The 26,917-nt window shown below is 41.7% G+C and overlaps 2 protein-coding genes across 5 annotated transcripts in view; both read left to right on the top strand.

The window, feature by feature from the left end:
* The first annotated feature begins 965 nt into the window (after window positions 1-965).
* On the top strand, window positions 966-18,929 carry LOC119115314 (aryl hydrocarbon receptor-like). Its single transcript, XM_037239717.1, has 11 exons — window positions 966-1,922; window positions 3,948-4,135; window positions 11,456-11,565; window positions 13,283-13,372; window positions 13,955-14,090; window positions 14,854-14,987; window positions 15,071-15,273; window positions 15,373-15,482; window positions 15,704-15,845; window positions 15,990-17,550; window positions 17,706-18,929. The coding sequence occupies exons 1-11, from the start codon at window positions 1,882-1,884 to the stop codon at window positions 17,844-17,846; spliced, it is 2,856 nt and encodes a 951-aa protein (XP_037095612.1). The 5' UTR covers window positions 966-1,881; the 3' UTR covers window positions 17,847-18,929.
* A 4,491-nt stretch (window positions 18,930-23,420) lies between these two features.
* Window positions 23,421-26,917, top strand: part of kalrna (kalirin RhoGEF kinase a) — a 60,040-nt gene continuing 56,543 nt past the window's right edge. For 2 of the 4 annotated variants that reach the window (XM_037280589.1, XM_037280588.1), the window contains exon 1: window positions 23,421-23,719. In XM_037280589.1, the coding sequence (XP_037136484.1) occupies window positions 23,653-23,719 (67 nt within the window). In that variant the 5' untranslated portion in view covers window positions 23,421-23,652. The remainder of the gene's footprint in view (window positions 23,720-26,917) is intronic. The other 2 variants (XM_037280590.1, XM_037280593.1) reach the window with 2 other exon arrangements.

The raw sequence follows: 26,917 nt of genomic DNA, 5'->3' as shown, positions 1-26,917 counted from the left end.
GAGAAATTCTGGTTCACCATCCAGCATCTGAAGAGGTGGAAGCAGTGTGCAGCAATGCTGTGTAGTGGCTATGGCCACTGCTGACATCCACTTGGGATGTCGTAAATCTGATTTTCCACACATATTTCGTCAATGCTCTCACTGAATTCAACATTGAAGGTTTCATGAGAGGAAAAAAAAATGTGTTTACCAATTTGGTGTCCTCTCAACTTTTATCACCATCATCTGTGCGTGCGTGTGTGCGCGCGCGCGTGTGTGTGTGTGTGTGTGAACGAGAGCAGATCTGTTGACAGTGAACCTTTCACACTAACAACACAACCCTTTGGCTCACTGGCCTAGTTTAGTGTGCACATGTTTGTGTTTCTTTGCATGTGTGTGTGTGTGTGTGTGCACCCTAAAGGGGTGTGCAAAGCGGTCATGTGACCCCAATGTTTGCATTTGCGCATAGAGACGCATCTTGTGTGTCTTTGTGTCCTGTCAAAACACACGCGTGTCATATGGCCGCATGGACACGCTCACTCGCTATGACAGTGTAGCCACCATTTTACTGAGGCCTCTGGACCTTATGTTTTATGCATTGATTTGCTCTCAAATCCATTGAGAGTCAACGTTTTATATGGACACATTTAAGGCTGTTGTTCAATATTCGATGGCAATATGTTTCTCGAGTTTTATTAAGCCAAGGCTCAGGCAGTATAAGAAAATCTCACGATGGATGGATGGATGGATGCATGGATGGATGGATGCATGGATGGATAGATGCATGGATGGATAGATGGATGGATGGTTCGATGGATCGATGGATGGTTCGATGGATTGATGGATATGTCTAATTGCCGCCACCACAAATGCCTTATGGCTAAAATATACAAAAACACTGCACAATTAATTTTAGATCCATCCATCCATCCATCCATCGATGATGGATGGATGGATTCTAAATTAATTGTGCAGTGGTCACCTTAATTTTTAGCCATAAGCCATTTGTGGTGGCGGCAATTAAACATATTGCCGGATAAATTACCACTCAAATATTTTTAAATAAGACGACATATTAATTATTCATACGGAAATTACAATCAAGTGAGGATAATGGACACGTCATGTAAGAGCCTCACCCCTGACCCATATTCACATGTAAAACCTTCATCGCTCCTGCTTCGCGCTCATTGGTCCTGGAGGGTCGCCGGTGCGCGCTCACGTGAACCCACACGGACCATGTTTCCAGGAGACTCTCCCGCATGCGCGCGCACACGCCGGCCGCTATAGCGTTTATAAGTTTCTCTCTGAGCAAGCGAGATCGCGAGCACGTCGTCAATCTGTGCTGGGCGTACCCGCCGGTGGAATGCGCGCCACCGCGGACCTTCCCAACGCCCCCCTCCCCCTGCCTCCACTGCAGTTTGCATCGGGGCCGCTAATTTTTCAGCACAGCGCCGATGTTACCGTATAACATGTTAATTGTTTTCATATTTGTTTCCGTTTCTGGAGCGAATTTAATGTTTTTTCCCATCTTTAACGCTGATGGGGCGCGCGTGCGTGCACCTGGCGCATCTTTTGTGACGGCCGTAACCTCGCATGGACGTGACAAATTGAGCGTGCCTACTTGGAACAAGTGCATCTATGGGACAACTACTGTGGATTATTCCGGCAATTCTGAAGCATTTTGGTGAATTTTAAAGGAGCGAACATCCGTCCAGTTGGAAGCTTTCTTCAACAACCAGGCCTGTGGTTTCTTTCGATTGTTTTGATTTCAAAAGAAAATGTTTTTGTAGCGTTGATTTGCTGTAATAAAAGCGGAGTATTTGCGCTGGTCGTCCATGTAGCGCAAGAAAGAGGCGCAGAGTGTTTGCGGCTCATCAGGTTTACATAAGCAGGAGCGTCATGTACGCAGGACGCAAGAGGAGAAAACCGGTACAGAGAGCGTAAGTTGTTTCTATTTTTTTCTAATTAGATTTATTGTTTGTTACATGAAGAAAAATAAAACTAGTCGAATTTTTTTTTTTTAAACAGAAGAAATATCAAATATATGCAAGTTCGCATATTTCAAATCTTTCTGATTTAATCGGTGAAAAAAATCATTAAGAATACAGTACAGTCCATATGATCTAAATTTTATCGAAAGTGTTTGTTTACAATTAAAATGAGCTTTGCGGTCAATGTTGTGCACCATGTCTTCTTTAATGCCTGAGGATTATGTTGCTGGCCCGCTATTTCCAAGGCCGGATTTTGACCTTCAAAACAAACATGTATCAAAAAATAAATCCATACACAATTTTAACGCTGTAAGCTGCACTGCAAATTCTACCACTGCAAATAAATAAAAACGAACAATGAACAATATCGTTTAACACTTTAGATGGCTTTATTCTGGTTCTTTAAATTTGGTAGGAGGTGTTCTCATACGTGTTTTCATGCACGTGCGAGTTTATACGTAACATCAAAACAAATTTATTTAGAAATAAAGTAAAAATATTTGGGGGAAAAAAAGGATGATGCGCATATAGGTTGACACAAATGCTATTAGACGAGTTTAATCATGTGATTTAATCGAGGGGTACATTTAAAGCAGAAATTCATTACAAACATCAAATACATTATTTAAAAAACATTTATGGGTGATATTGTTCACTTTTACGGAAGAGTTTAAAACAAAAATGGCGAATGGCAATTGTGTTTTTCATATTTGGAAATGTTTTGGGTTTTCGAAAACATACACTTAAGTGAGCATATGTGACATGACGTGTGGGTTGAAAACAAACAAAACAAGCACAAATATGGAGGCCAGCAGAGCAAAACAGGCCAAGTATGCTGACATTCTTCAAAGATGCAGTCCAAACACTCACATCTCGTAGTCACTGATAAAAGAACATTTTATTTGAAAAGCAGAAATAGGGCTTCATTCCGTGTGTTTTGTTCAGGACAATATTAATTATACAATGTTCTAAGGAATCCGTATTAATAAAGGCCTTGGACACAAAATACAAGAGCTGTAAAAAAACATTAGAAATTTAATGTCATAAATGTTTGCAGGATAATTTGTGCTACACTTGCTGTTTGATTATGCTACAATGGTTTTCTATTGTGCTGCATTGTAGTTTCTAATTTTGGCCAACTTTATTCATATTTTGTCCTCAGAAGCAAACCAAACAAATCCCACACACAAACACACACACACCCCAAAAAGGTGTGGGGAGGGGCCTAAAACACTCAGTATGATGAAAATTCCACCCACAATCACCCATTGCTGGGCATTTTGTTATACACAGGGTGCAAACTGTCCAGTACTAAAATGACTAGTTGTTAATCATCCAGCAATATCTTCAAATTACATGCCTTTATATGTAGGATTCTTACTGAAAGTCATACCAACAATTTAGTGTGTACTATAATTTAATGCCCAGAAGAAAATGTACTGCAACCCCTGGCAAAAAATTATGTAATCATCAGTCTCAGATTATGGTCATTCAGTTTAATTTTTTAGAAAAAAAAACCCAGGTCCCAGACATAAAACTAAAGTTCTTTCAAGTGGCAACTGTAAGGCTTTTAGAAACATTAAAAGAAATTTGATGAAAAATGTGGTGGTCAACAGTTACATTTTTAGACAAAGTAGTGTAAAAACAAATATGAAATCACCATAATAATTGCCATTCTTAAAACTAAGACTGGATCAGATCGTAGAAGGCTAGCATAGATCAAGGAAGGCATGAAAGCACAAGACAGATATCTTAAAGGTGTCATGAAAACGGAAAATGCACCGAGGAACAAAAAGTAGCAAACTGGACTTTCATAACCGAATCAACCTCAACAAAAGCCATCATTAACACTTCAACAGCAAAAAACAAGGTTAGAATGGGCTAAGGAAAAGCAGTCATGCTTGTATACAATCAAGAAGGAAAAAAAAACAATTGTCCTCGGATGATTAACAATAGTTTCATATTGTGTGGTAGGGTGAAACAACCGTCCAACGAGGGGGCAAAGTCCAACCCGTCCAAGCGGCACCGGGATCGCCTCAATGGGGAGCTGGAGAGGTTGGCCAGCCTCCTTCCATTTCCAGAGGAGGTCACGGCCAGTCTGGACAAGCTGTCCATCCTTCGACTAAGTGTCAGCTACCTGCGAGCCAAGAACTTCTTCTCTGGTATGTTCCGTCCCAATGACGCGGCAATGTCTTTACCCGAATCGGTCCAGTTTGCTGCCTTGACGTATTTCTGTAGTTCTGAAAGAGAAAGCGGACGAGAACAGGACATGGGATAGGACAGAAGACGAGAAAAGAAACTTAAAGCATGTAATTAAGAATATTTTGCCTCTTGTTAGCAACCATTCAGGTTCAACAGGTTTGCTGCCTAAACTTGTTGACATGTGAAGTGTGTGATAATCGTGATGCCAACTGTGGAGTTGTTACATTCATCGCATTAAGATAAGTGAGGCTTTAAATACTCGGATGAGATCAACAATGGTTTGTTTTCTTTGTCTTTTCTTCTGGTGTTAGATGTTCTTGTTGACCAACATCTTCCAGTTGATCAGAGTTCCCGTGATGAGTAAAATGCGAGCAGCCACCGCCTTATTCCGCCGATTTTATCGCGGGGGAGGGAAGTAGCCCTCAATATTTAATCGAGACAGCACGTCTACGCGCGGCGGTGACGTCAAGCGATTTGAAGGTGAGGATGGAGAGCCACCATTAAAAGTCGCACGCCAACGGCGTACGCTTTCCGGTCTACTATTTGTAGGGACGGCGAAGGCGCCGTTATTTCAGGCAATAATTTTCAAGAGGGAAAAGCTGCAATGCGGCCATCATCTGCTCTTGAGGGATGAATTATTCAAAGGAACTTTTGATGTTTAAAGAATTTATGAAATGGAGGCAGAGCCGTGTTTGTTTAAGGCAAAGGCTGGGGCAGGACAGAGGTGGGCCGAACGAATCCTTCGATACAAACTCGAGTGCACGTATTCATTGGGTGTTGGCTTTGAGGATCCTCCGAACAGAAACCAGGGTCTTCATTTTTGAATATTTCATGAGCTTTTTTAAATTTCCCCTCCAACAACATATGGACATTTTCAGCCTCGTCCGACTAAATTATTGATTATGGGTTTTTCCATAGCAATAGGTCAAAATGTCTTATTCGACACAGAGACCCGTCCTCTTGTCTAAATGCATTAGCCTACTTCCTGTACACGCTTGCAAAGTAATTAACAAGCTCAGGGGTACTTTCGTTAAGCAAGAAGCTCCACTTGAGGGCTTTGTCGCTTTGGGCTACCTTAACGGTCAGCCATAATTTGTTGTATGTAAACACACAAAATCTTCAGGGGCATCCCAGTTCAGACACTCTGAGGAGAGTAAGGGGATTGTGGGTATTCTTCAGTTCACACTGGGACTGTTGGTATGAAAAGGTAAATGCTCGGTTGTTTTTAAAACGATTCACATGGCGATTCAGCTGTGTGATGCATGATATTGAACAAAGCCTCGGCCGTTAAGCTGGCATTATCCAGACCGTCGGCCATCTTGGTTGTTGTCAGGGGCTATAATGGATTGCCAATTCTCGACCAGGCTGAGGAAGGGAAAACCGCCGTGTTTGGTGGTGCGTGGAGATGGGGGCGGTAAACACGTCCAAGCATGCAAGGCAACTTTATGGGTCATCCCAGCTCAAGCAGCAGCAAGGCAAAGAAGTTGATGAGACCATAGCTAAACAACAGCGAGACTGTTTGCTTGGCTCCATTTATTAAATTCTTCTGCAATTGTGACACGGATGGTTGGTTACAAACATCAGACGAGCCACATGTATCATTTTATAATGAGGCCATTGCATGATTTCCTCTTCGCCATGTTAGTAAAAGCTCTATGACCTATGCCAGTTTTTATGTGTGTTGCGAAAATTTATTTCTATATATATATATAATCATAATATATAGCCTCGTAGATTTTTGTACAACGTAAACTCTGTTGTTTATGGTTTTCACAGACAAGTGTGGTATGGTTGACAGATTAGGATTATAGCGAAACAAAGACGAAAGAGGTCTAAAATCCATTTTGCTGACTAATGTGCAGCATTATCCAATGTGACAGATGGCTCGCTTGTCAGAGTTTGTAAGTTTGCTTAGCACCTCGCTTGTTGCTGGCTACCACCTGATATTTTTGGTCTGGTTTAAATGAATCTTCTTTTCCTTTGGGATATTTAAAGAGGACAACATGCAGAGTCAGCAGAGGTAGACTGTATGTGTTTGCCAAAACCTTTTACACAACGCAATCAGACAATGTGGATCAGTATTTCTGTTTCCCACCGCCAAGGTCCTGATGAGATCCAGGATGACACAAGTAAGCCAATAAGGGTTTTCCTAGAAGTACCCCCACCCCTTGCCACTCCTCCTTACCTTAAAGCCATGGTCACATGACCACCACGACGTAACTATCATTCTTTCTGATGCATGTCACATGACAATTACTATGTGCCTACTTGGGTGGAGCCTGAAGGATCAGATGTCCCCAGCTTCAGTGCAAATGCTTCAATCTCCTCCAAAATACAAAGGAGTGAGGTGTCTGCAGATGCAACCAATATTCGTGCCATGTTTGTGACTATCATGTTTTTTTTTAATGATTTTTGTAAATCGTTATATATGCACCACATACAGTAGATACAAAAACCAATGGAGCCAAGAATTAATATTTAACATGTATCCATAAGGTAGAGTGTTATATTGCTTATAAAATGCATTCCATTAATCGAGCCATGGTGTTGTGCACACAGTCCCACTGGAAGTAGCCATAAATACGAACAACGAATTATGCACATCAACTTCAATCATCGATGATTTGGCAGCGCATTTAACGAATTAAACAAACGACCCGTGTCAACGTAATGAGCCTCTGTTGTTAGCCTAATAGCAAAATTCACCAAGTCATTTGAGTGTTCAGAAAACAAGAAAAAAATAATCAAATAAGAATGGAGTTGACCTGACCTGGATGTGTGAGAAGCAACATAGTAAAAACAGTGAGCAGGCTGGCTGGGATCTTTTAAAATGTATTTTTCAAATGCATTACATATTATTTTGACAGTAGGTTAAAAATGACTTGGCAGTTATGCTATTAGGCTAACACTAGGTAGATTTGGTGGAATCGCTCGGCACACAACTGCAAACCATATGGGGATAGGCATCTTTATGGAATACGTGGAACAGCTCGCCACCGTCACTGCAATCATCCCGCGTCCCCCCCTTCAGCAGGGTTGCTTACGTAAGCTGTAAAGTCCTAATGTGTCATGACATTTGTTTGTTTTGATGTCATGTATAAAGCGACCATCCCCCATGTCTTCCTGTAGGGAGCAGCTATGTGGGCTACATAATCAGCAGTGGGTCATCCCTTCAGAACCGACCCCCATCCTGCCCTTCCGCACGTCCTTCCCCCACCCTCCCGTCGACATAAATTGCCACTGCGAGGAGTGCAGGCCAACGAAAGGGAGAACCTGTTAATCACCGGTGACCCCGCCCAAATCCCATCAATCCCGCCTCCTTTTACTCCATAAGCAAATATGCAAGCATGTGATGGAGAAAACCTCGGGAGACACGAAAGCAGCACCCCCACCACTCTTGCATTAGCGACTGTGTTCCTGTTCCTGTGTGTTTCGTGCAACCATGTGTACGTGTGTAGTGAGGGCAGCAGGGGTAGTACATGTACATCGTGTGTTCACTCCGCAATGTTGGAGGGGTGAAGGAGTTGAAACGTTCGATATTTTACTCGCTGCCATTCACACATAATTAGCACACAAACACACGTGCAAATGCATGCATGGATTGCTTGCACTTCATGCTGATATAAATATTCCCAAGAGTAAACCGCAATTGGTTTGATAGTAGTGGAAGCATCTCAAATCCAAGTCAGTTACAGATCATTTCGGGCTGATTTTTAAAATGTGAAATTGGGAAAAAAATAGCATGATATCATTATAAAATAGCATAGTATTGGCCATGTCAGTGTGACAGGCGAAATGCTTGCCGCCTCACCCGCCCAATGCTATGCCAGCGTCCAGTCACAATTAGCTTTGCGTCTAAGCAGCATGGAAGCTGAAGGCAGCTTAAGCATGTTTAGTTTCGACTCTGGGAACAGCCAGTAATCCCAAATCAGCCGACCTCCGAGAGGTCTGCAATGTTTCGTAATGGGTCAGGAGATCCGATAAGTCTTTGGGACCACAATCGTTTGCTGGTTTGAAGTTTTGTGGTTGATTCTGTGAGAAACTGGCTTTACTAGCTCCAGTTCCAGCAAATTTCCCACTTGGACAAATGTAAAATTTGCGTTAGTGTGTTTCATTATCTCTGTTGTTGATCAAACGTGACTTATGTGTACAGAAAGGAAACAACTATTATATCTCAAAAACAAGAAAATATTTATAAGTGTTGGTGTGTTGGGATAAATGAAAAATTTAACAAGATTTATGTGATTAATTTAATAGAAATCACTGGTGTGTTGGTTAAAAGGGAAGGCGAAATTCCCCCAAACAAATTCATATTTATTTTCCACCTGTTTTGAAAAAAATTAAATACATACATTTGGAAGTATAGACACAAATATCTGCTCAAATTCCAGTAGCCTGAAATATCACTATTGAAGATTTGGGTAGGAAAGTGTGGAGATTTCAAACAAATCAGCCTTGGGGCTGTTTTTGGCATACATTTTATGGCCATAAAACAACAACAACAAACTTCTGCATAATGATGCCTGCTTTGTCCCGTGGCCTACATTTTCAAATCTGGCTTGCAGCCACGGCCGATTGCAGCCAACTTTGCCGAACTCACAGATTTATTTTTAATTTTGGCACACATTCCGACATAGTACGTCTCGGGACGACGGATTTGGATCATGTACCATAATTCTCTGAATGTCGCTCTGTTTTTTTTTTTACCCCAGAAATTCTCCTTCTTAGCGTATTTTGTTTTTCAAAAACATTGTGCTCACACAGTCTCTCTATTTCCATCCATTACACAATTGCTTTGGTCTATGTGGGCGGGGCTATTCTTGTAATGGCCCCTGTCACTGTTCATTGCCAGTCCAGCCTTTATTGAGCTTAATACAGCGGGTTAATGCTGTCCAAATATAGCAGCATTTCATGATTCAGAGCACTCCTATTATCTCATGTGACCTGACAGTAAAAACATGCAAGATGCAATATAAACAAGTTAGCTCTCCACAAAGAAAAGAGTGTTTGACTTGTGTATTCCCTTTTAGCATTTAAAGGCACAGAGGCCGCAATGCATAGCAAATCTTGTCCGTCGCGCTAATGTCGGCGTAATCCATCCACCTAAAAATAGTTTCTTAATTACCATGAAGTGAAAGTGTAGCTATCTTGATTCTGAAACAGCAGTCTTGTGTGGCTGTGTGTTTTTGTGTGTCATCAAGCGGCATGCTGGAACGACGCCAAGATGACATGTAGGGATTGGGAAGGGAATTGAAGCAGCACAAGCCCCGAACATCTCCCGCTAATCCGTTTGTAAATAGCATGATGGGACAAATTGAAAAAGATCAAATATTTGTAAATATTTGCTTCATGTTTTTATTTTGAGATTAACGGCTAACCGAGGTCAGTGCTGGCTCTGCATGAAGCCATACCACTAAGCTTCATGCTGGATTCTGGATGACCAAAGCCAAGATGGCCTTTCAGCCCCAAAATAATATTCAGATGCTTCGGCCTTTGTTTTTCAAGCAGGATTTGCCTACTATTTGTTTGATCACGACAATGCAGTTACTATAAAAAGATTAACGAGTGACCGAATTATGTGTGAGAAAAATTAAATAAGACCTCTTAATGCAGTCAAAATCATCACGAACCAGCAGTTAATTTAAAAAAAAAAAAAAAAAAGCTCCTGAATGCGGCTTTGATGAACTGTCAGATTTTCAGGGTCACTGCTCATCTGTCAGCTTTCATTTGATCAATCATCATTCATCAGGGCATACGTCAAAGCGCTTCTGTGTCGTTAAACATCTTATTGCATTCGTTTTATGGATGTTTGATCGTTGCGTGCACAGATGTATTAGTCTCAAAACGTCGGCGCTTATCCAGAGCAGTGGCAACAGTTTCTCAAGGAATATGGCGAATAAAAATTCAGTAATATTCAGTAACTCAGGATATTTTTTAAGAACTAGTTCGCCATTGTGCGGAAAGTAATCATATATGTCTATAATTAACTGTGTGTGACTCTTAGATTTTTTTTTGTCATTGGTCTTTAGAGTGCAGCGAATCAAAGACAAGGACACGTTGTAGCGTCGCATCATAGAAGGTCCCTATTTTTTTTTTTCTATCCATGTACGTTCTTTGTTTTCATAGCACCCCATTATGCTAAAATAAGCCCATTTGGGAACGGCAAGATGTTCCATGCAGTTAACTGGAAACGCCTGTGGGTGACTGCAGCAGCGCTAGCTATTATTCCACATGTATGTTATGGCAGCGAGGAATGTAAATTTTTCATCGCTTACACTTCTGCCCACTGAAGCTTGCTAACGAGATCTGCTCTTTGTCCTCCTCTGGCCATTCAAGACGCTTTGTGTTGGCCCACTTTTAACCGCAGTATTCAACTACCAGCCAAGCTGGAGCTACTCGCCATGCATAACTGCAGTTTATGTTGTGTTGGGTAAATCAAGAAAAGATGGCAAATGTTAGGCGATTGATTGCCAAAATATTTCAAGATTAAAACGAGCTTGTTTTCAAAGATATAATTGACATACAGTGCCCAGAATTACAGCACACACTTCTGCTTTTAGCTTGACTGAACCCAGCCCTATATATCCCTACACAAAATATATATTTTACTAGCACATCATCTTTTTGAGATATAATACAATAAAAATAACCGAGATGCTTATAAATGAGGTCTCCACATTGTGTGCAGTAGGACAAGTTGAACATAAAGTGATGTCATGAGAAAGAGAGCAACGGGCTAGCACATTAATCTCTGACCCCTGCAGGAGCACCGTGCCACGACCCATGATGACCTCTGAGCTAAAAAGTTTAGTGGTGAAGCCGTATGACGTGATGGTGCAACGCAGTTTTGGGTCAACTCCTGTTGTTGTCTGCAAAGGAGGGCTAACAAAGAGTCTGTGTGTGAATTTCCAACTATCATATGGACTTGCTCAGACCTTCACACGGGACACGGCTTTGGTCTGACACCCCTGACCTTATTGTCAAACAAACTACATGTGATATAATCCGACACGCTTATCAGCCAATGGCGTGGGGGGTGGGTTACTCATATTAACTTGTTGCTGCGATTGCCTTGTTATGACTTGCGGAAGGAAGCTAGTGGCAAGAAACCCGTAAGCCCTCAGCCAATCAGGGCCCTGAAGAAAGTAAAAAGCACAATGAGAATTGGTAGTGTATAGAAAGGGGAAATTTGGACAGACAATAAACACACAGGACAATGTTTGTACCCCTGCCACCCTTTTCCAAGCCAGCTTCATATCATATGTCTCCTCTCTCCGCAGTGGCCCTGACCAACAGGGACAGAGTCACTCCAGTCAGCGTCAACAATGTCGAGGGAAAAACAGCAGGAGCTGTGGAAGCCAAAATACCCGAAGGAGAACTTTTGCTGCAGGTCAGTAAAGACGTCAAGTGACCAAACTCTTAACAAGTTTTTTTTGTTCTATATTAGTGCCTTTTGCACAAATAGCCCGTTGATCGGAGGACAAAGGCAACCAGGCAATTTGCCGGCTTTGGCAACATCACAAACTCCTGCCAATCACCTTGTTGTGTCGGAACTTGTGAGCAATCGTCGCCGTTTAAGAATTATTTTAGACATCTCGCCAGACACTGACTTTATCAGACATCGAATTATCCGGTTGCAAAATTCCATTGAAATCACACAACGCAGTCTAGGAAATATTTACGGATGCCGTTCTTATACTTCAAATGGTTTTGATCTCGCTTTATTGAGGTTCTATGAGCTCTTTTCCACGTGGCCGAATATTTTGTGATGCAAAACATCTGGCAGATCAGGTTAATTCAATTTGTCTGAACATCTGCTGGAAGTCTGGCCTCAACTTTGCCCCAAATTAAATATTTATCGCTCTACTGAATACTCTGATCTTATCATCGCACAAGCATTTCATATTGTACAACTATTGATTCATTCAATTTGGCCTCACTATAATATTGATACTTTACAAAAAGGCTAAACAGTCCATCCAGCCTCGATTCATGGCAGTTTTGTACTCTATGTGTGATTGGATGGAGAAAAAACTCATTGGCTGCCAGATCGCTTTTGATCTGCTGGAGTCATTGATTTTCCAGTCCAATTCCTCCCAATGTGCACCACACTGGGATTCCAGGAGGGGAAGGAGACGCCAACCCATCTACCGCAACCCGATCCTACCGGGGAGGTTTCGTTATGTCGTCGGAGTCTGCAGTTCTTTGGGCTCGCTCGTAATGAATCATGAAAGCTCATATGGAGGAACGGGCTCGCTCAGGAGTTGACTGTTCCAAAAAAGGGGGCCTCTTCCTGCTTTCTTCTGGTTGATTTGTGCAAAAAAACCTTTTACTTTCCGGCATATGTCTTTTTTTTTCCTGAAACGTGTAATACCGCCATTAATTCAAAACATAAGTTATGATTATGTCAAGTGGTCCTGTTTCCCCTGGTTCAAAAAATTTGGATCGGCAAATTCTGAAGTATTTTCTTTATCAGCTATGTTCATAGCGTGACACTGATGGAAATAATTAAAAATGTCCAAATTCGACAAAGACTCCAGTCCACTTGGTGCTACAAGTCAAAAGAGCCTTAAATGATGGGATCAAAATCCACAACTAACAAAGACAAATGAAATATCATGAATTATAATAATAATAATAAATTATTACTTCAATAATATGTAGTAAAGCCACCTGCGGTAGTCCAGCTAGTTTGCCCCCTGCAAAAATGCTGGTAACAAGACGTCTGAGCTTCTTGGCATGTTGACATTTTTGTGCGTTTGTTGTGATCTGTTTGTTTACGGCATGTTGGTAAATGCAGAAAGGGCATATGCGCACTAGGTCACCTGGAAATATCAGCGCTCCTATTCATCTCAGTGTTTTTTTCTTTCCTCCTTTTTTGGTCATCCTTTTGTAACCTCTTGCATTTTCAATATTGATGTCAGGTTTAGCTCTATGCCATTGAGAAGATCCCACTCTTAAAAAGCATCCCTTCATGTTGAGATGGGCCAAATGTGTACATTATTGCTTGTCATGCTAATTTCATTCATGCTAAACATTACATAACAATCCTACATGACTAAAATTAGCGGCATGACTGAACACTAACTCTGTGTTTCCTCTTTAAGGCTCTCAATGGGTTTGTCCTGGTCATCACTGCCAGTGGTACCATCTTCTTCTCCTCTCACACCATCCAGGATTACTTGGGCTTCCACCAGGTCACTCATTTTAATTAAGTTGTGTGCGATTTGAATTTTTGACTATCGCCTCACTTTTGGATGGGTAGGTTGCGTGCAACATCTGGCGAAAGGTGCACAATATCCTGGGGTTCAGTCCCTGCATGGAACAGACAACCCTCCCCCCCCCCACACACACACCTCTGAAAATAAAAATACATATGACCTTATCCGTTTTGGCCTTTTGCGGGAAGAGCACAGTTTCAGCCAAAGACCACATCAATCACCTATGTAGCCTATCTAGGTCAATGTTTTCCAAAGCTTATTGAGCAAGAGCAATCAGTTTACAAACCAAAATACTGAAATAAAGATCTTGTCTCAATTTACTTGACTTAGTGTGAAATCCTGGCCTGTTAAATTGAGCATAAAGCTGTTGTGCTCGCAGATTTGTTCTGTTCTATTGCATCTTCTGCTATCTACTGGAAGAGCATTTCATTGTTTTGTTATGTCTATATATTATTTATAATCAATAAAAAAAAATTGCATAAATGACGTGACATTGGTTAACATCAGGCAGCACTCATGGCTCAGACTTTGACTTCTCACTTGTTGTTTTTTCTCTAGACCGACGTCATGCACCAGAGTGTGTATGAGCTGGTCCATACGGAAGACCAGCAGGAGCTCAGGAGAAACTTACACTGGGCGTTGAATCCGCCTCCTCCTGCAGCACCATCAACCATCAGCCAGGACTCACCTCAAGGTTGTTTGTTTGTTCTAACACAATACATAATGTTCTATTTGATTACTAACTTTTTTTTTTTGTAAATATTCAGTCACATGCACCTCGTTATAAAATCAAATATAGGTTAAAAAGGATTTGCAAAGAAATAAATTTGCTTTTATTTACATTTTACACAATGTTTGGAATCGAGGTATATAATTAAATCCAATTTTCCGACCATAATTTAACTTCAACAAAGAGCCAGTGTTGGCATACAAACATTGGGAATTCCAAGTCAGACGGTTAAGTACACACAGTTTAGGTAGTAAGCCATAAAACCGTCCCTCAGGTCAGGTCACATGACCTTGTAATCTTCAGCGGGCTTATGAGGTGAAGTGGTCCCCATCTGTATTTTAGTTGTAAGATGCTTATGTCTGTGTCTTTGGATTTTAGCAATGCGTTCAAGATAAGTCCCGTAGCTCCGACACTAAGTCTTGAACCCGTTTTTCACAAATGAAACCTAAGGTTGAATACGATGCCGACGTTATGGCAGCAAAATTGCTTTTTCCTATATACCGTAATTTTCGGACTATAAGTCGCACCGGAGTATAAGTCGCACCAGCCATAAAATGCCCAAAAAAGTGAAAAAAATCCATATATATGTATATAAATCGCTCCTGAGTATAAGTCGCCCCCCCACCCAAACTATGAAAAAAAACCGCGACTTATAGTCCGAAAATTACGGTAGTTCTTTCTCATTGTATCGAACTTTATTAACAAAGTGATTTGCTTGCGTTCATAGAGCTGGAGCCAGAAAGCAACTCATCCTTGGTCACGTATAACCCCGAGCAGCTTCCTCCAGAGAACTCGTCATTCCTGGAGAGGAGCTTTGTGTGTCGTTTTCGCTGCCTCCTGGACAATTCCTCCGGCTTCTTGGTAGCTTTGACATACTCTACTCTAATCACGGCTAAATGACATCATCAGACACACCCATCTTATTCACTGTTCAACTCTTGCAGGCTCTGAACTTCCAGGGCAGGCTCAAATTTCTACACGGCCAGAAGCAGAGGCAGGAAAACGGAGGAAAGGCGCCTCCGCAACTTGCACTTTTTGCCATCGCAACTCCTCTGCAACCTCCGTCTATCTTGGAGATAAGGACCAAGAACATGATTTTCAGAACCAAGCATAAGCTGGACTTTACACCGTTGGCTTGTGATGCAAAGTAGGAAAATTAGCCCAAAAATGTGATTGCATTGCAGGAAATACATTAACATTAAAATTGGGCTAAGATGACTGATCTGGATTGTATGTCTCGCTTTAGGGGGAAGATAGTCCTGGGTTACACAGAGGCTGAGCTGCGGGTACGAGGATCCGGTTATCAGTTCATCCATGCTGCAGATATGTTGTACTGTGCAGAAAATCATGTCAGAAGTAAGTTTCTTTTTTTTTTTTCTTTGCCAACACAAATTTTGTCTTAAGTGATGTAAATCAGCTTCTCCCAACTTGATTTGTGCCACAGACCATTTTCACATGAAGCATTTTTTTTTTCATGCACCATCATAGATTCCTTTTTTTGCCGGTGAGACATTCACAATAGGTGAATTTCCACAAAGTAGGTGCAACAATAACAATTGCATGTGTTTGTGTTATAGTGATGAAGACTGGCGAGAGCGGACTGACGGTCTTCAGGCTGCTCACCAAGGAAAATCGCTGGAAATGGGTGCAGGCCAACGCTCGTCTGGTTTACAAAAATGGCAAACCTGACTACATTATCGCCACCCAGAGGCCCCTTTTGTACGTTTCCTTACTGGTAAACTAAAACTGAAAACGGGCTTGGAGCCACTATTGGAACACTCGGTTTACAATTTTAAATCCTCGCCTTGTATAATATTTAAACCATAGAATTTCCACTTACTAATCCTGTTTTATGTTTGGCAGAGATGAAGAGGGAGGAGAACACTTGCGGAAACGCTCCATGCATTTACCCTTTACATACGCAACAGGCGAGGCCTTGCTTTACCAGTCCAACCATCCCATCGCAGGCTTCAGAGACGGCCTTTCTGAGAAGAACGGCAGTAAGTCAAAGAAGAGCCGGACTGACAGGCTGTTGAGGGATGGTCTGGACCCTGGCTCACTTCTCGGGGCCCTCATGAGCCAGGATGAATCGGTGTATGTTTGCCAGCCAGCCCTGGAGCCCAAAATTTCCTTTCACAGCAGCTTATTTGGAGACCAAATTGGCTTCTCTGACTCCAAGTCCGGTTTGAACAGAAGCTGGGACACGCAGAGCAATGGGGATGTGGGTCAAAGTATCACAGAACCGGGAACCAGCTTTGACCCACTACTTGCGACTCTGGACTCCCTCTCGCTGGAGGGACAAGGCGTCGTGGATTCGGAGGACGGCGGCTGTTCAAACGGGGAGTTGTTTGGCGCTCTGGAGGGTTTGGGGCTGAGCGCCGAGGATCTCGAGCTTCTCCTGTTGGACGAGCGGATGATTCGAGTAGAGATAGACCCAGAGCGCGTGCCCACCTTGGATGACCTACTAACGAATGATGAAATTCTGTCGTACATCTATGACTCCATTGATGGAAAGACCGATTGCGCAGACCAGGGAGGGCCGGTGGCAACCTGCAATCCCTCAGCAAGCGCAACAACCGGGTCCGTTTCGGAAAGCACTCTCACCTCTGACGCAAATGTGAAAATGCAGTTTCCTCACCATAAGCCTCTCGTGGCCGGGAAGGCTCCCATCCTCCAGTTGTCCCAGCAGATGCAAAAGCACCTCAGCATGTGCTCAAGCAAAGGGGCACAAAACTGGGGCCATCAGAATGACCTGATAGGGCATGCTGAAGCTGCCCCGAACGGACAATGGTCAGCTCAAGACATTCTCGTGAATGCAGGCATCCAATTGGAACACATGAACTCCCAACAAACTGTTTTCAATGGCAAGACATCAGAACTAGATGAGGAGCTTCTTCAACAACATCAAACCTACCTTCAGCAGCCGCAACAGCAGAACCAACTCTCACAGCAGTGCCATGCCAATCCCAAGGCCGCCATCCTAAATGGACTCTGTGGCGTCTCCAGCACAGAGCAATCGGCAATAAAATCACAGTGGCAGGACTTTGGCTTCGGAGAGAGTCTGGGCCCGTGCCACAATAACTGCCAAAAAACTCTTGCGGACACCTCGATAGATTCCTGCATGGATTACAGCATCCCCGACATTGACCAATCGGATTACTCCGTTAACGGCGGCGGGTTGTTCGGGAGCAGTGCGCTTCAACACAGGGCCGAGTCCACAATTTCATCATTCCAGGGGATTACCCAGAAGCGGAAGCAGGAGCCAATCCCAGTTCCTTTAGCTCAGGTCATCTCCAGCCTGTCACAGTGTCCACCTCCGAATGCCTCGTTGGAACAAATCCTGGCGGTCGGCAAACCTTGTCGGCAGTTGGACCATTACAGCATGGTGGCCTCGGACATGCCTCATGAGCCCAATCACGGCAAGGTAAGAAACAATTAAGATGATGGTCAGGAAGCTTTCCCCAATACAACACCAAATTGGTTTCATTTATTCGTTATTATAGACCTTTCGAAAGATTCCGATTTTATGATATTGTGTTCAAAAGAATACCATTTGTTCTTACCTCTTGGACTGTGCAGATGGAGAATGGCAGCATCCTGACCGCAGCATACCCAACAATGCCCAATGGGAATGGCGCAGCGCCCTCTGCTGGCCAGATACCCTGCACGGAGGCTCTGCCAGGCCTCCCAGATCCACCAGCCGATGGCTTCTACCTCTGACCAGCTGGCCCGTGCACTGCAAATGGCACAGATGCATACATAACATACATTCACACACTAACTGGACCAGCCTTATAACACGCAGATAAGACAACAAACAAAACTCATCAATGCTATCCTGTTTTTTTTTCTTTTCTTTTTTTTGGGCCCAGGGGGGTTGAGCGATCATCGTATTATTTTTCAAGTCATATTATCATAAGAGTCCTTTGTTTACAATAATGCAGTTAGAGAGTTATGTGAATGACGCGACAGACGATTCAGGGTTTTCTTTTAGCAAAGGAGTTGCAGATGAGCAAACGGGTTTGGAGTCGGTGGGTGTTTGTCTGCGCTTCATGAATGTACAGACACAAGCGGGAAAAAGGGAGGGAGGCTTTAGCACTAAATGCAACTTTTACTTTCTACATAGTCCCATTAAATATCTGCGGATCTTCCTGATGATAACACATATTCACCAGCCAGTTCCTTCGATACACCTGAACAATCAAATCCAATATAAAATCTAGTTTTGCATATTCACGATTACTAACAGACCTCAAAGGAAACAATCATTATCTTCATGGATGATGTCATACTTGCTCCTGATCAAGAAGGCAGACATTGGATTGTGCAGGTGTACCTAATGAAATGTCCAGGGGTTATTTGCTTCACTTTACATCTCAAAGCTCCAAAAAAAAAAAAAAAGCACAAAAGCAAACAAACAAAACAGTTGTCCGTCATGCAACAGGAATGTAGTGCTTCATTTCTTTATTGAGTTGTCCCTGTCATCAATGAGATTAAATGTTTGAAAGGAAGTAGAGAAAATGATGCTTGGATGATATCCTGCACTTTATTTCAAGCAGCCATATAACACAGCAGCTCTGCAGTCAGGTCAAAACAAAGCCTGATTTGTTTTGGTTGTATTTTATTTTTTACTGATTTAGGGAAGTGACTAATGCTAACTCGCCGTTTTCAGATGACACCCTCACAAGCACAAACATTTCTGTACAATTGTTCGTGTTCTCTTTGTATTGCTCAAGTTGAATTATACAGTATATATAGAGTTTCTTTTTTTTTTTAATTGTTGACTATGTTGCTCAACGTTAACTTTTGGGGTGTAAATGCATTGAACTGACCTGAAAGTGTTTTAAATCCTTGGCATTTGTTTGAAGTATTTTGCTTCACTTTATCCATACTGTAGACATGTAAAGCAAATGTCAGTGAAGAAAAAAAAAAAAGACAGTAGGAATTATCTAATTGCTAGTTGGTTCAATGACAGACAGGGACTCTTAAATGGGTGAGGTAGCTGCAGAAAGGTGGAGTGAGACAGAAGGTCTGAAATTCTGATTTTCTTTTTTTCCAAACCATTTTTAATCATTGGTTGACAGATGGTTGAGATAAAAAAAAAAAGAATAAATCCCATAAATAATTCCAAATGAAATAGACAAACTGTTGCCATCATAAAATATTCATTAAAATCACAAGAAATGAAACAATAATTACATCTTTGGGGCCAGATATGTGAAAAAATTGAATCAATGGTAATATTTTGTTACCACACGCTTTGATAATCAATGATGATTAGTAGCCTCGCACTTTTCTCAGAGGTCAAACACAATGAAACAAAAACACTCTACATTTAACATAAACCAATAAGAGCAGATAACCAAGTGACGTAAGTTCAATATTTATAAGATTATTTATTGAAAAGTTGTTTGATTCCCTGAAAACAAATTTCAATACAGTATATAAGTACTTGCACCATTCATTGACCCTCGCTGAGCTACGCCACTTTGCTTTTGTAATGCTTCGTTTAGGGATTGCATTCAACTGGAATAGTCCATTTATCGATTGTTAAGAATGTGGGCGATCATATGGAATTGACTATTAGCAGGAACCAGAAAAGGCAATGTCGAGTCACTCAACTAGTTTGTAGTCTGAAGAATGTCAACCCAGAATTCCATCTCACAAATGAATACTTAAATAATCATTGCAGCAAATGTAGTTAAATGTTCATCTCTAATACCCACAAATGAGCCCAAGGAGGCATAAGAACTGAAGACGCACAGGAATAAAAAGATTGTATCAATCTTGTCACCTTGTCATCTGAAGACTAGAGAGTCTTCTTCTCAAGATAGCACACTTTTTGAAGAGATACTTTTGTGGCGAAAAGCAGCAACTGTTGAAAACTAATACGAGTTTTGGGAGCAGTTAACTAGCAGTTACGAGCAAAACCAAATGTGAGGATTCAGTGGAGATCCCTACAGAGAGGACACAGTTGTGAAGAATGTTTCTTATCCGTAGTTAAAAAAACAACAATTTTTTACAAAAGGAGTAACAGATGGAGTTGGGCAGCGGAGGAGCGATGCTGAAAAGAGATTTTAATTGTTGAGATAATGTCAGTACTAGTGGTATTAATATTATTGTTCTCTGTTTTATGTTAAAATGTGATTCACGCGTGGTTACATGTCATTCAGATTGACTCATTTCCTTCCCGTTTATTTTTTTTTCTTATTTTTTCTACAGCAGAACATTTTTTTTGCTATATTTAATATGATTGATGTGACTTATTAAAGATGTGAAGACAAATATGTGATCTGTAAATATATTAAAAAAAAATACTGGCGTGTACATAGTTCGACCTCACTAGTTTCATACACTGTTTTTGCGACACTTGCCCCTTTGTCCATTTTTTTTTTCCTTTTTGATTTATTGTTCTTTTTTTTTTTAAGACGTGTAAATAGTGCAGCTCACACGATGAGAACAAAACACTATGACAGCCTGGAAATGGTGCCATACTGCTGAGTCTTTTAACGTAGGAGTTATAACGTGAAGTCCAACATGCTAAGATGGGACAAGGTCATGTGCGTGTTGTCTTCTGTTCTTCTTTCTTACAAAAAAAAAAAAAAAAATCTCAGTGATCACATTGTTGGACAAATAATACATTTGCAAGCCTGTTTGACTGACATCCTCCGACAATAAGGGGGCGCCCATCATTCTCTGTCAGTGACAATTTCCTTTGTGGCGCCCGAACATGTAAAGGTGCTTTGTGCAGCAGTTTAACATCAATAAATCATCATTGCCACATTAAGCTTGGGGAGTGTGCATTTTTGTGCATTTGGCATACGCACTTCTCAAGTAACAAATTTGCTCAAATCATTTGGGGCTAATTAATTCAACCCTCCACTGTTGTTTTTCCTGATAGCTTTTTTCTACAAACGAATTGACCATGCACTACAAAGCTGATCGACCTTTGACCTATATATATATATATATATATATTGCTATTAGCAAATTTACACCAGTGCAAGAGTGATTTAAAAAGAACAACACAAAACCACGGCTTACTGGTAAGTGGAGATTTTATTATTATTGTTCTTTTAAAAACAATAGTGCATGCTCACGGACGCGTGACTGTCATGTATACTTCGGCCCGCTAGAGGGCAGCAGCTCATAAAGAAAAATAGATCATCAGAACGTCATACAGCTAAACTAACCCCCCAAAACAGCGGGAGTAAATGAACAAAATGATGTTTATATTTTTTATTTTATATATTTTTTAGGATTGTGGTGCAGGTTTTGAACATGCAGAAGTAAATTACCTGCATTACGGTAAAATGCAGAATAAAAATCATGCAATCAGCCATAATAAAAACATAAAATTACCAATAACCAAATTTACTTACTCAATTTTTAAATATATTGGTATAATGTAGGCTAAATGCTTAAAACAAAATATTTTTTTTACTCGTGCAGGCAGAATTCAATACTCTGGCACTATAGGGAAAATCTACAATTGTAGGATTTAGCTTCAAGTACGTTTAAACGGATTTGCAAGCACGTTTGAACATATTTACAGTCCAATCTACTCCACATTGGCAGTGCCATGCTTTCATTCAACATGACCTTATTCTTAGATAAGTGATAGGGCGCCGCATACCGATGTTTGTTCCTCAGTCAAAGGAGCCACGGGACCTTTTTTTTTTTTTTTTTTCACATGTCACAGTCAATGCTTGTCAAACTTGTAGATGTGTCGGTAGCCTGCCGGCTGGCGGGCAGACGTGAGTGTTATGTCGGCTGTAAGTCTTTCTTGGTATTTTTTGTTTTTTGTTTTAGTGTTCACTCTGGTCAAAACTATGCAGAGCAGAGCAGATGAATCATGATGTGGGTAACAGCTGAACTCTCTTGAGTCTTTGGTGGTTTGCTTTTCATGAAGGTGCAGTTATATTTCAGGTTGTGGCGCACGCAATGATGCTCATGCATTTAAATGTGTGCATATATCAAGCCCTGCTTTCAGCAAGTTGATTCATTCCTACAGTGGCTTAGAGTATGTTTACATGTGTTTTGGACAAGTTTTACACACAATTCAAACAATCCTATCTTTTTTCATGAAGCAAGCATTGGACAGGCTGATGATAAATTCTACTAATCATAAGCATAACATTGTTCATGTTTCTTCAGTCTTGCATCAATTTCAAAGTGAGTGCTGTACGGCAAATTTAGAGTGCTAAAAAGCGGATTACTTGTTATGGTTCTGCTGAGAACGTTTGACACAGGAAATACAAACAAAGGAGTGAAACAACATTTAAAAGGACTCACGGGCAAATGAAGTCAAACGACAGGAAACTAACCAGATTGGATGCAAATCTTGTCGCTGCCCGACATAAAAAAAGGACACGCTACATTATGAAACAATCACGTCAGTCTACTAGAGCGCTGTTTGTCAATAAAGTCTCTGTCTCGGCACCGCTTTAATACTGCTAGGGGAGTTCATTTACAATAGCTGGTAAGATTCCATTGCTTATTTGCTTATTTTATTTGCATGTGGTGACAGATTGCTGTTTGGCGTCTTGTTGAAAGCATTGTTTTTGTTGCAGTCAACTTGAATCTGTGGCTTCGTTTAGGACCGTGAGCTATGTTTTGTTTCTTTCCATGATTCACATAACGATAACAGTTTTGTCACAAATAATCACAGATCTGCCAAAAAATGCAAATACAGTCATATTTAGGACTATGCCAGGGCGGTAGGCGGGGGGTCACCTTGAAGTGGCTGTCAGTCAATCGTAGGTCACACATAGACAAACAACCCTCGCATTCACAATCAGAGTGGTCAATCGGAATGTGGGAGGAAACCAGAGTACCCAGAAAAAAAAAAGACCATGCAGGCACGGGGAGAACATGCAAACTTCACATAGGAAGGCCGGAGCCGTAATCAAACCCTGCTCCCCTGAGCTGTGAGGTGGACGTGCTCACCATGCAGCCCCACTATAGTATATAATATTAATTTTTGTTTACATATGAATATAAATGATTGACTTTCAGCTTCCACTCAAGATGACGAAACAAAGTTTACGAACACAAACGCATTACATCGGTATCTCAACATTGATTCACAGTTTCACACCATCAGCAACCATCCAAGGGTCTTCCTTGTCTGTATTTGGTCAGAGTCGAACTCTAACCAACACATATGATGCTAATAAAGGTCAGTGGATTGAACGGAGGGAGGGGATGGAAGGAGGGGAGGGGAGGGAGGGAGGAGGCGGGCGGCGAGAAGGAGGGAGGGAGGGAGGGAGGGGGAGGCAGAGAGACCCTGGCGGAGCAGCGGGGAGGTTGGACGGGGAACAATAGAGAGGAGCGCCGCCAGCCTTCAGGCTCCAAACAAACGCAGAAGGCGACAGAAAGCAAGCCTGGGAGCGTGATGGAGGCCACCTAAAGTGTACCTTGGACATGTGAGGACTAACAGCGAGTGGATTGTTTTTTGTCTACCTTTGCGTCTCTTTTGTTTTGACTCATTTGGCGGTGGGGTTGTGTCGAACCGGAATCCGGCATGAACCCCGTAGAAGCGGCCGAGGAGGCGCCCAGCGACCCCGACACTGATGCATTCTTCAAAACAGGTAGGAAGACCGGGGTGGAGTGGAGGGAGGGAAGGACACGACTAAAAATGGATCAGATATGGGACCTTAATGTTTTTTCTCGGCGTGAGGAGGGAGGCTCGTTTGTTGCACATCAGCCCGGTGTCGTTCTGCAGTTTTTAACATCTCCTCCCCCGTGTGTGCTTCTTTGCATGTGTGCACGTTCATTGTGACTTTCTGTCAGTATCTGTGTGTGTGTGTGTGTGTGTGTGCACATATAAAAAAGCAAGAAGACTCCCATGCTCGAATCAGCTGCTCCAAGAAGCCAGTGTTCCCTAATGTGCAACTCAATGACGTTATCGCAATGATGTTCAAGCCTCTGCAGACGGCGCGTGCGTGTGCGCGCGCTCGTCGTCTGTGTTGATGTCTCCTGTGTTCACGGAGACATCACGTGACTGTGTGCACATTTTAAATACATTATTGCAATTTTAAAAAGCCCAAGTGTCTGATTTTTTTTTTGTATTACTGGAGTGTCAATCAATCGATGGGCTTTGGCATCGATTGGTTTTGTGGGTCAGCGAACATTGCAGGAATTGGTGGTGGTCATATTCCTCAATAGAAGTTTCACTTCATGTTACTGCTGAATCTAGAGCATTTTATGAGTTTTACCATTTTTTTTTTACAAATGGGAAAGATGGATTATAGATTCAACTGTCCCCCCCCCCCCCCCCCCCCCTCCCTTTCACTCGCCACTCTTGACTAAACGCATTAAAAGCTTGACTTGAGACTTGTTGACTTGGTTAATAGAGCAGAGGTTTAGTTATTGTAGTATTCGATGGTGCCCTGCAACCAAGCCATCATCTTTCAACTTGAGCGACACTGTGATGCTCTTATCAAAATACCGGCAAATGGCAGGGCCAAGTTGCCATGGCAACACACTGTGATCAAGTTAAAAGCATGGCTGTACTCCCTTGATGAGTGAATGATTTACATCAGCGAACCAAAGACCAGATTTAATTGAGTTGGATGGTTTCCATTTTGGCAGTAATGGGTTAGACTCGGGTAGGCAACTCCGGTCCTCGAGGGGCGGTGTCCTGCATGATTTCTATGTCTTCCTGTTCCAACACACCTTATTCAAATGATCAGGATTGTTACCCAGCGGACCTTGCTAATTATCTGACCATTTGAATCGGGTATTATTTTCCGCATTGATTGTGAATTACAGTAATCCCTCGTTTATCGGGGATAATTGGTTCCAAAAACGATCGTGCTATACTACATTGTCCTAAAGGTTAGACACATGTTTCCTCAATTTAGAAGTTTTATTTTGACTTTTAAATTGGTTTTTAATTTGGAAAAAAAATTCCGCGATGTAGTGAAGCCGCGATAAACGAAACGCGAAGTAGCGAGGGATCACTGTATACTTCCTTTGCTGTTTAAACCCCACAAACTAGTCGTCTTGTTGTGTTTCCGCAAAATAATATGCAGACCAAAACTTGGCAATGTTGATATTCTCTGTCTCTCTCTAATGTCTTTGCGGCAAGAAAAACTGTTTACAACCATTAAAATTGTTTGTGCAAAGGTCTGGTGCACAACTTTGAAACCTTTTGCAACCTTGAACAAAACCTGACAAAAAACAACATTGGCCTGTGTGCAAAACCTTTGCAACGATATGGTCTTTTTACTACTGTTAGAGTTAGGTATACGTTTTTTTATTTCAATGAGAAAAGCACACTTTAGCATGCTAATGTTAATATTAAAGACAGTGACTGAATGCCTTTTTAATTGAAACTCATGTGGGTGTGTAAGGGGGGTGCGTGTGGTAAAATTCAAACCCGCGATATTTCCCCTGTCGACTGAATGTCTCCCTAGCTGATGCTTTCTGGAGGCAAAACACACAGCACTCCTAAACTTCTGATCCTATAATCACCCCTGCTGCCTATCCTGGCAGACAAAGAACAAGCATATTTTTCCTCGAATTGAGATATTTATTCTTGGTGAAACTTTAGGGCCAGTGTTGACATTCATATTTCCCCAAAAGGCAGATAAATCAGAAATTACCTTCATAATGAAAACATTTGACAAACTTTAGTGTTGTTATTTTTCACTTTTGGGAGAAAATTCAAATGGCATTTGCCCCTGTAAACTGTTTACTGTATTTTTGTATGTACTGGGATGAACCTAAACAAGCCACTTTACAAGATTAGTCGCAGCACATCAACGGTGATGCCAATGTGCTCACAGCATAGCGAAAGGCCTCGTCACTTCCTTGTTTGTGCATCCACTTGTGCAAAACCCGTTAACAAGGCGCTTGCGTATCCATTTCCTTCAAGTTCCCGGCGAGGTCTCGTTAGTTGTCTATTATTCATCTGAAATGCATCTCGGCCCCGCTGCCGCCTTAATGGATGCTCGCTGTCTGTCATGAGTCCATAAGATTTAATAATGTCTTCTCCGCGCCGCCATGTCTCTCCTTCACTTGACACTTTGGCGGGATCAGATTAGTGGCGGTAACGGTTTCGGGCAGTGACTCGGCTGATTCAACAACACGAAACTGGCCCTTGCTTTGATTTATAATGTTTTACAGATAGGTGCCATTATAACTAGGCCAGTCAAGTTATTTGTCACTTACTGGTATTGCCATCAGGACAGCAAAGTGTCTTTTTTTTTAAATCTTTTCCGGCGGTCATTGGTATACTTTTCATTTTTGTGAAAGTTACATTAAAATTATATTAAAATGTTAAAAATAGGCGTCAACGTGGTTCATAAATGTTTCCTGATAGTTTGACGGGTGTTGGATTCATTTCCATCATTTTTTATCTGAACTTTTTTTCTCCATATTCCAATTTTTTTTCCCATTTTTTAAAATATTCAGATCTATCTCAGTAGTTCCACCCCTCCTTCAAATGTGTGCCAATGAGTCATATTTTCTGCTGAATGAATTGACAAAAGCACACAAAAGGAGTTGATTGCGAATGTAAACGCGTGCTAAGTATTCACACAAGCAGAAAAATGCTGCATGTCAATTTTAATCAGCCATTTTATAAATAGTAACTAGAATTATCAGTTGGAGACAGGAAGTGAGTGACGCACACACACACACACACACACACGGCTTCATATTTACATCCATGCTCTTTAGACGCCATGCAGCTGCTACACGTGGTAGCATGTCAATACGGTACCTTCTGCTTTTCCAAATTAAGATTCACCTGGTGTTATTGTACTAGTATGGGATTAACA

This window comes from Syngnathus acus, chromosome 21 (genome assembly GCF_901709675.1).
Source record: "Syngnathus acus chromosome 21, fSynAcu1.2, whole genome shotgun sequence".
NCBI lineage: Eukaryota > Metazoa > Chordata > Actinopteri > Syngnathiformes > Syngnathidae > Syngnathus > Syngnathus acus.
The sequence above is the reverse complement of the archived record's forward strand: the minus strand, read 5'-3'. Positions and strand labels throughout refer to the sequence as shown.

What these genes read in the sequence shown, in the direction of transcription:
- LOC119115314 (XM_037239717.1), top strand. Translation starts at nt 1,882, where the DNA reads ATGTACGCAGGACGCAAGAGGAGAAAACCGGTACAGAGAGC. An exon ending in AGAAAACCGGTACAGAGAGC is followed by an intron (nt 1,923 to 3,947) that starts GTAAGTTGTTTC and finishes ATTGTGTGGTAG; the next exon opens with GGTGAAACAACCGTCCAACG. An exon ending in CAGCCAGGACTCACCTCAAG is followed by an intron (nt 14,091 to 14,853) that starts GTTGTTTGTTTG and finishes TTGCGTTCATAG; the next exon opens with AGCTGGAGCCAGAAAGCAAC.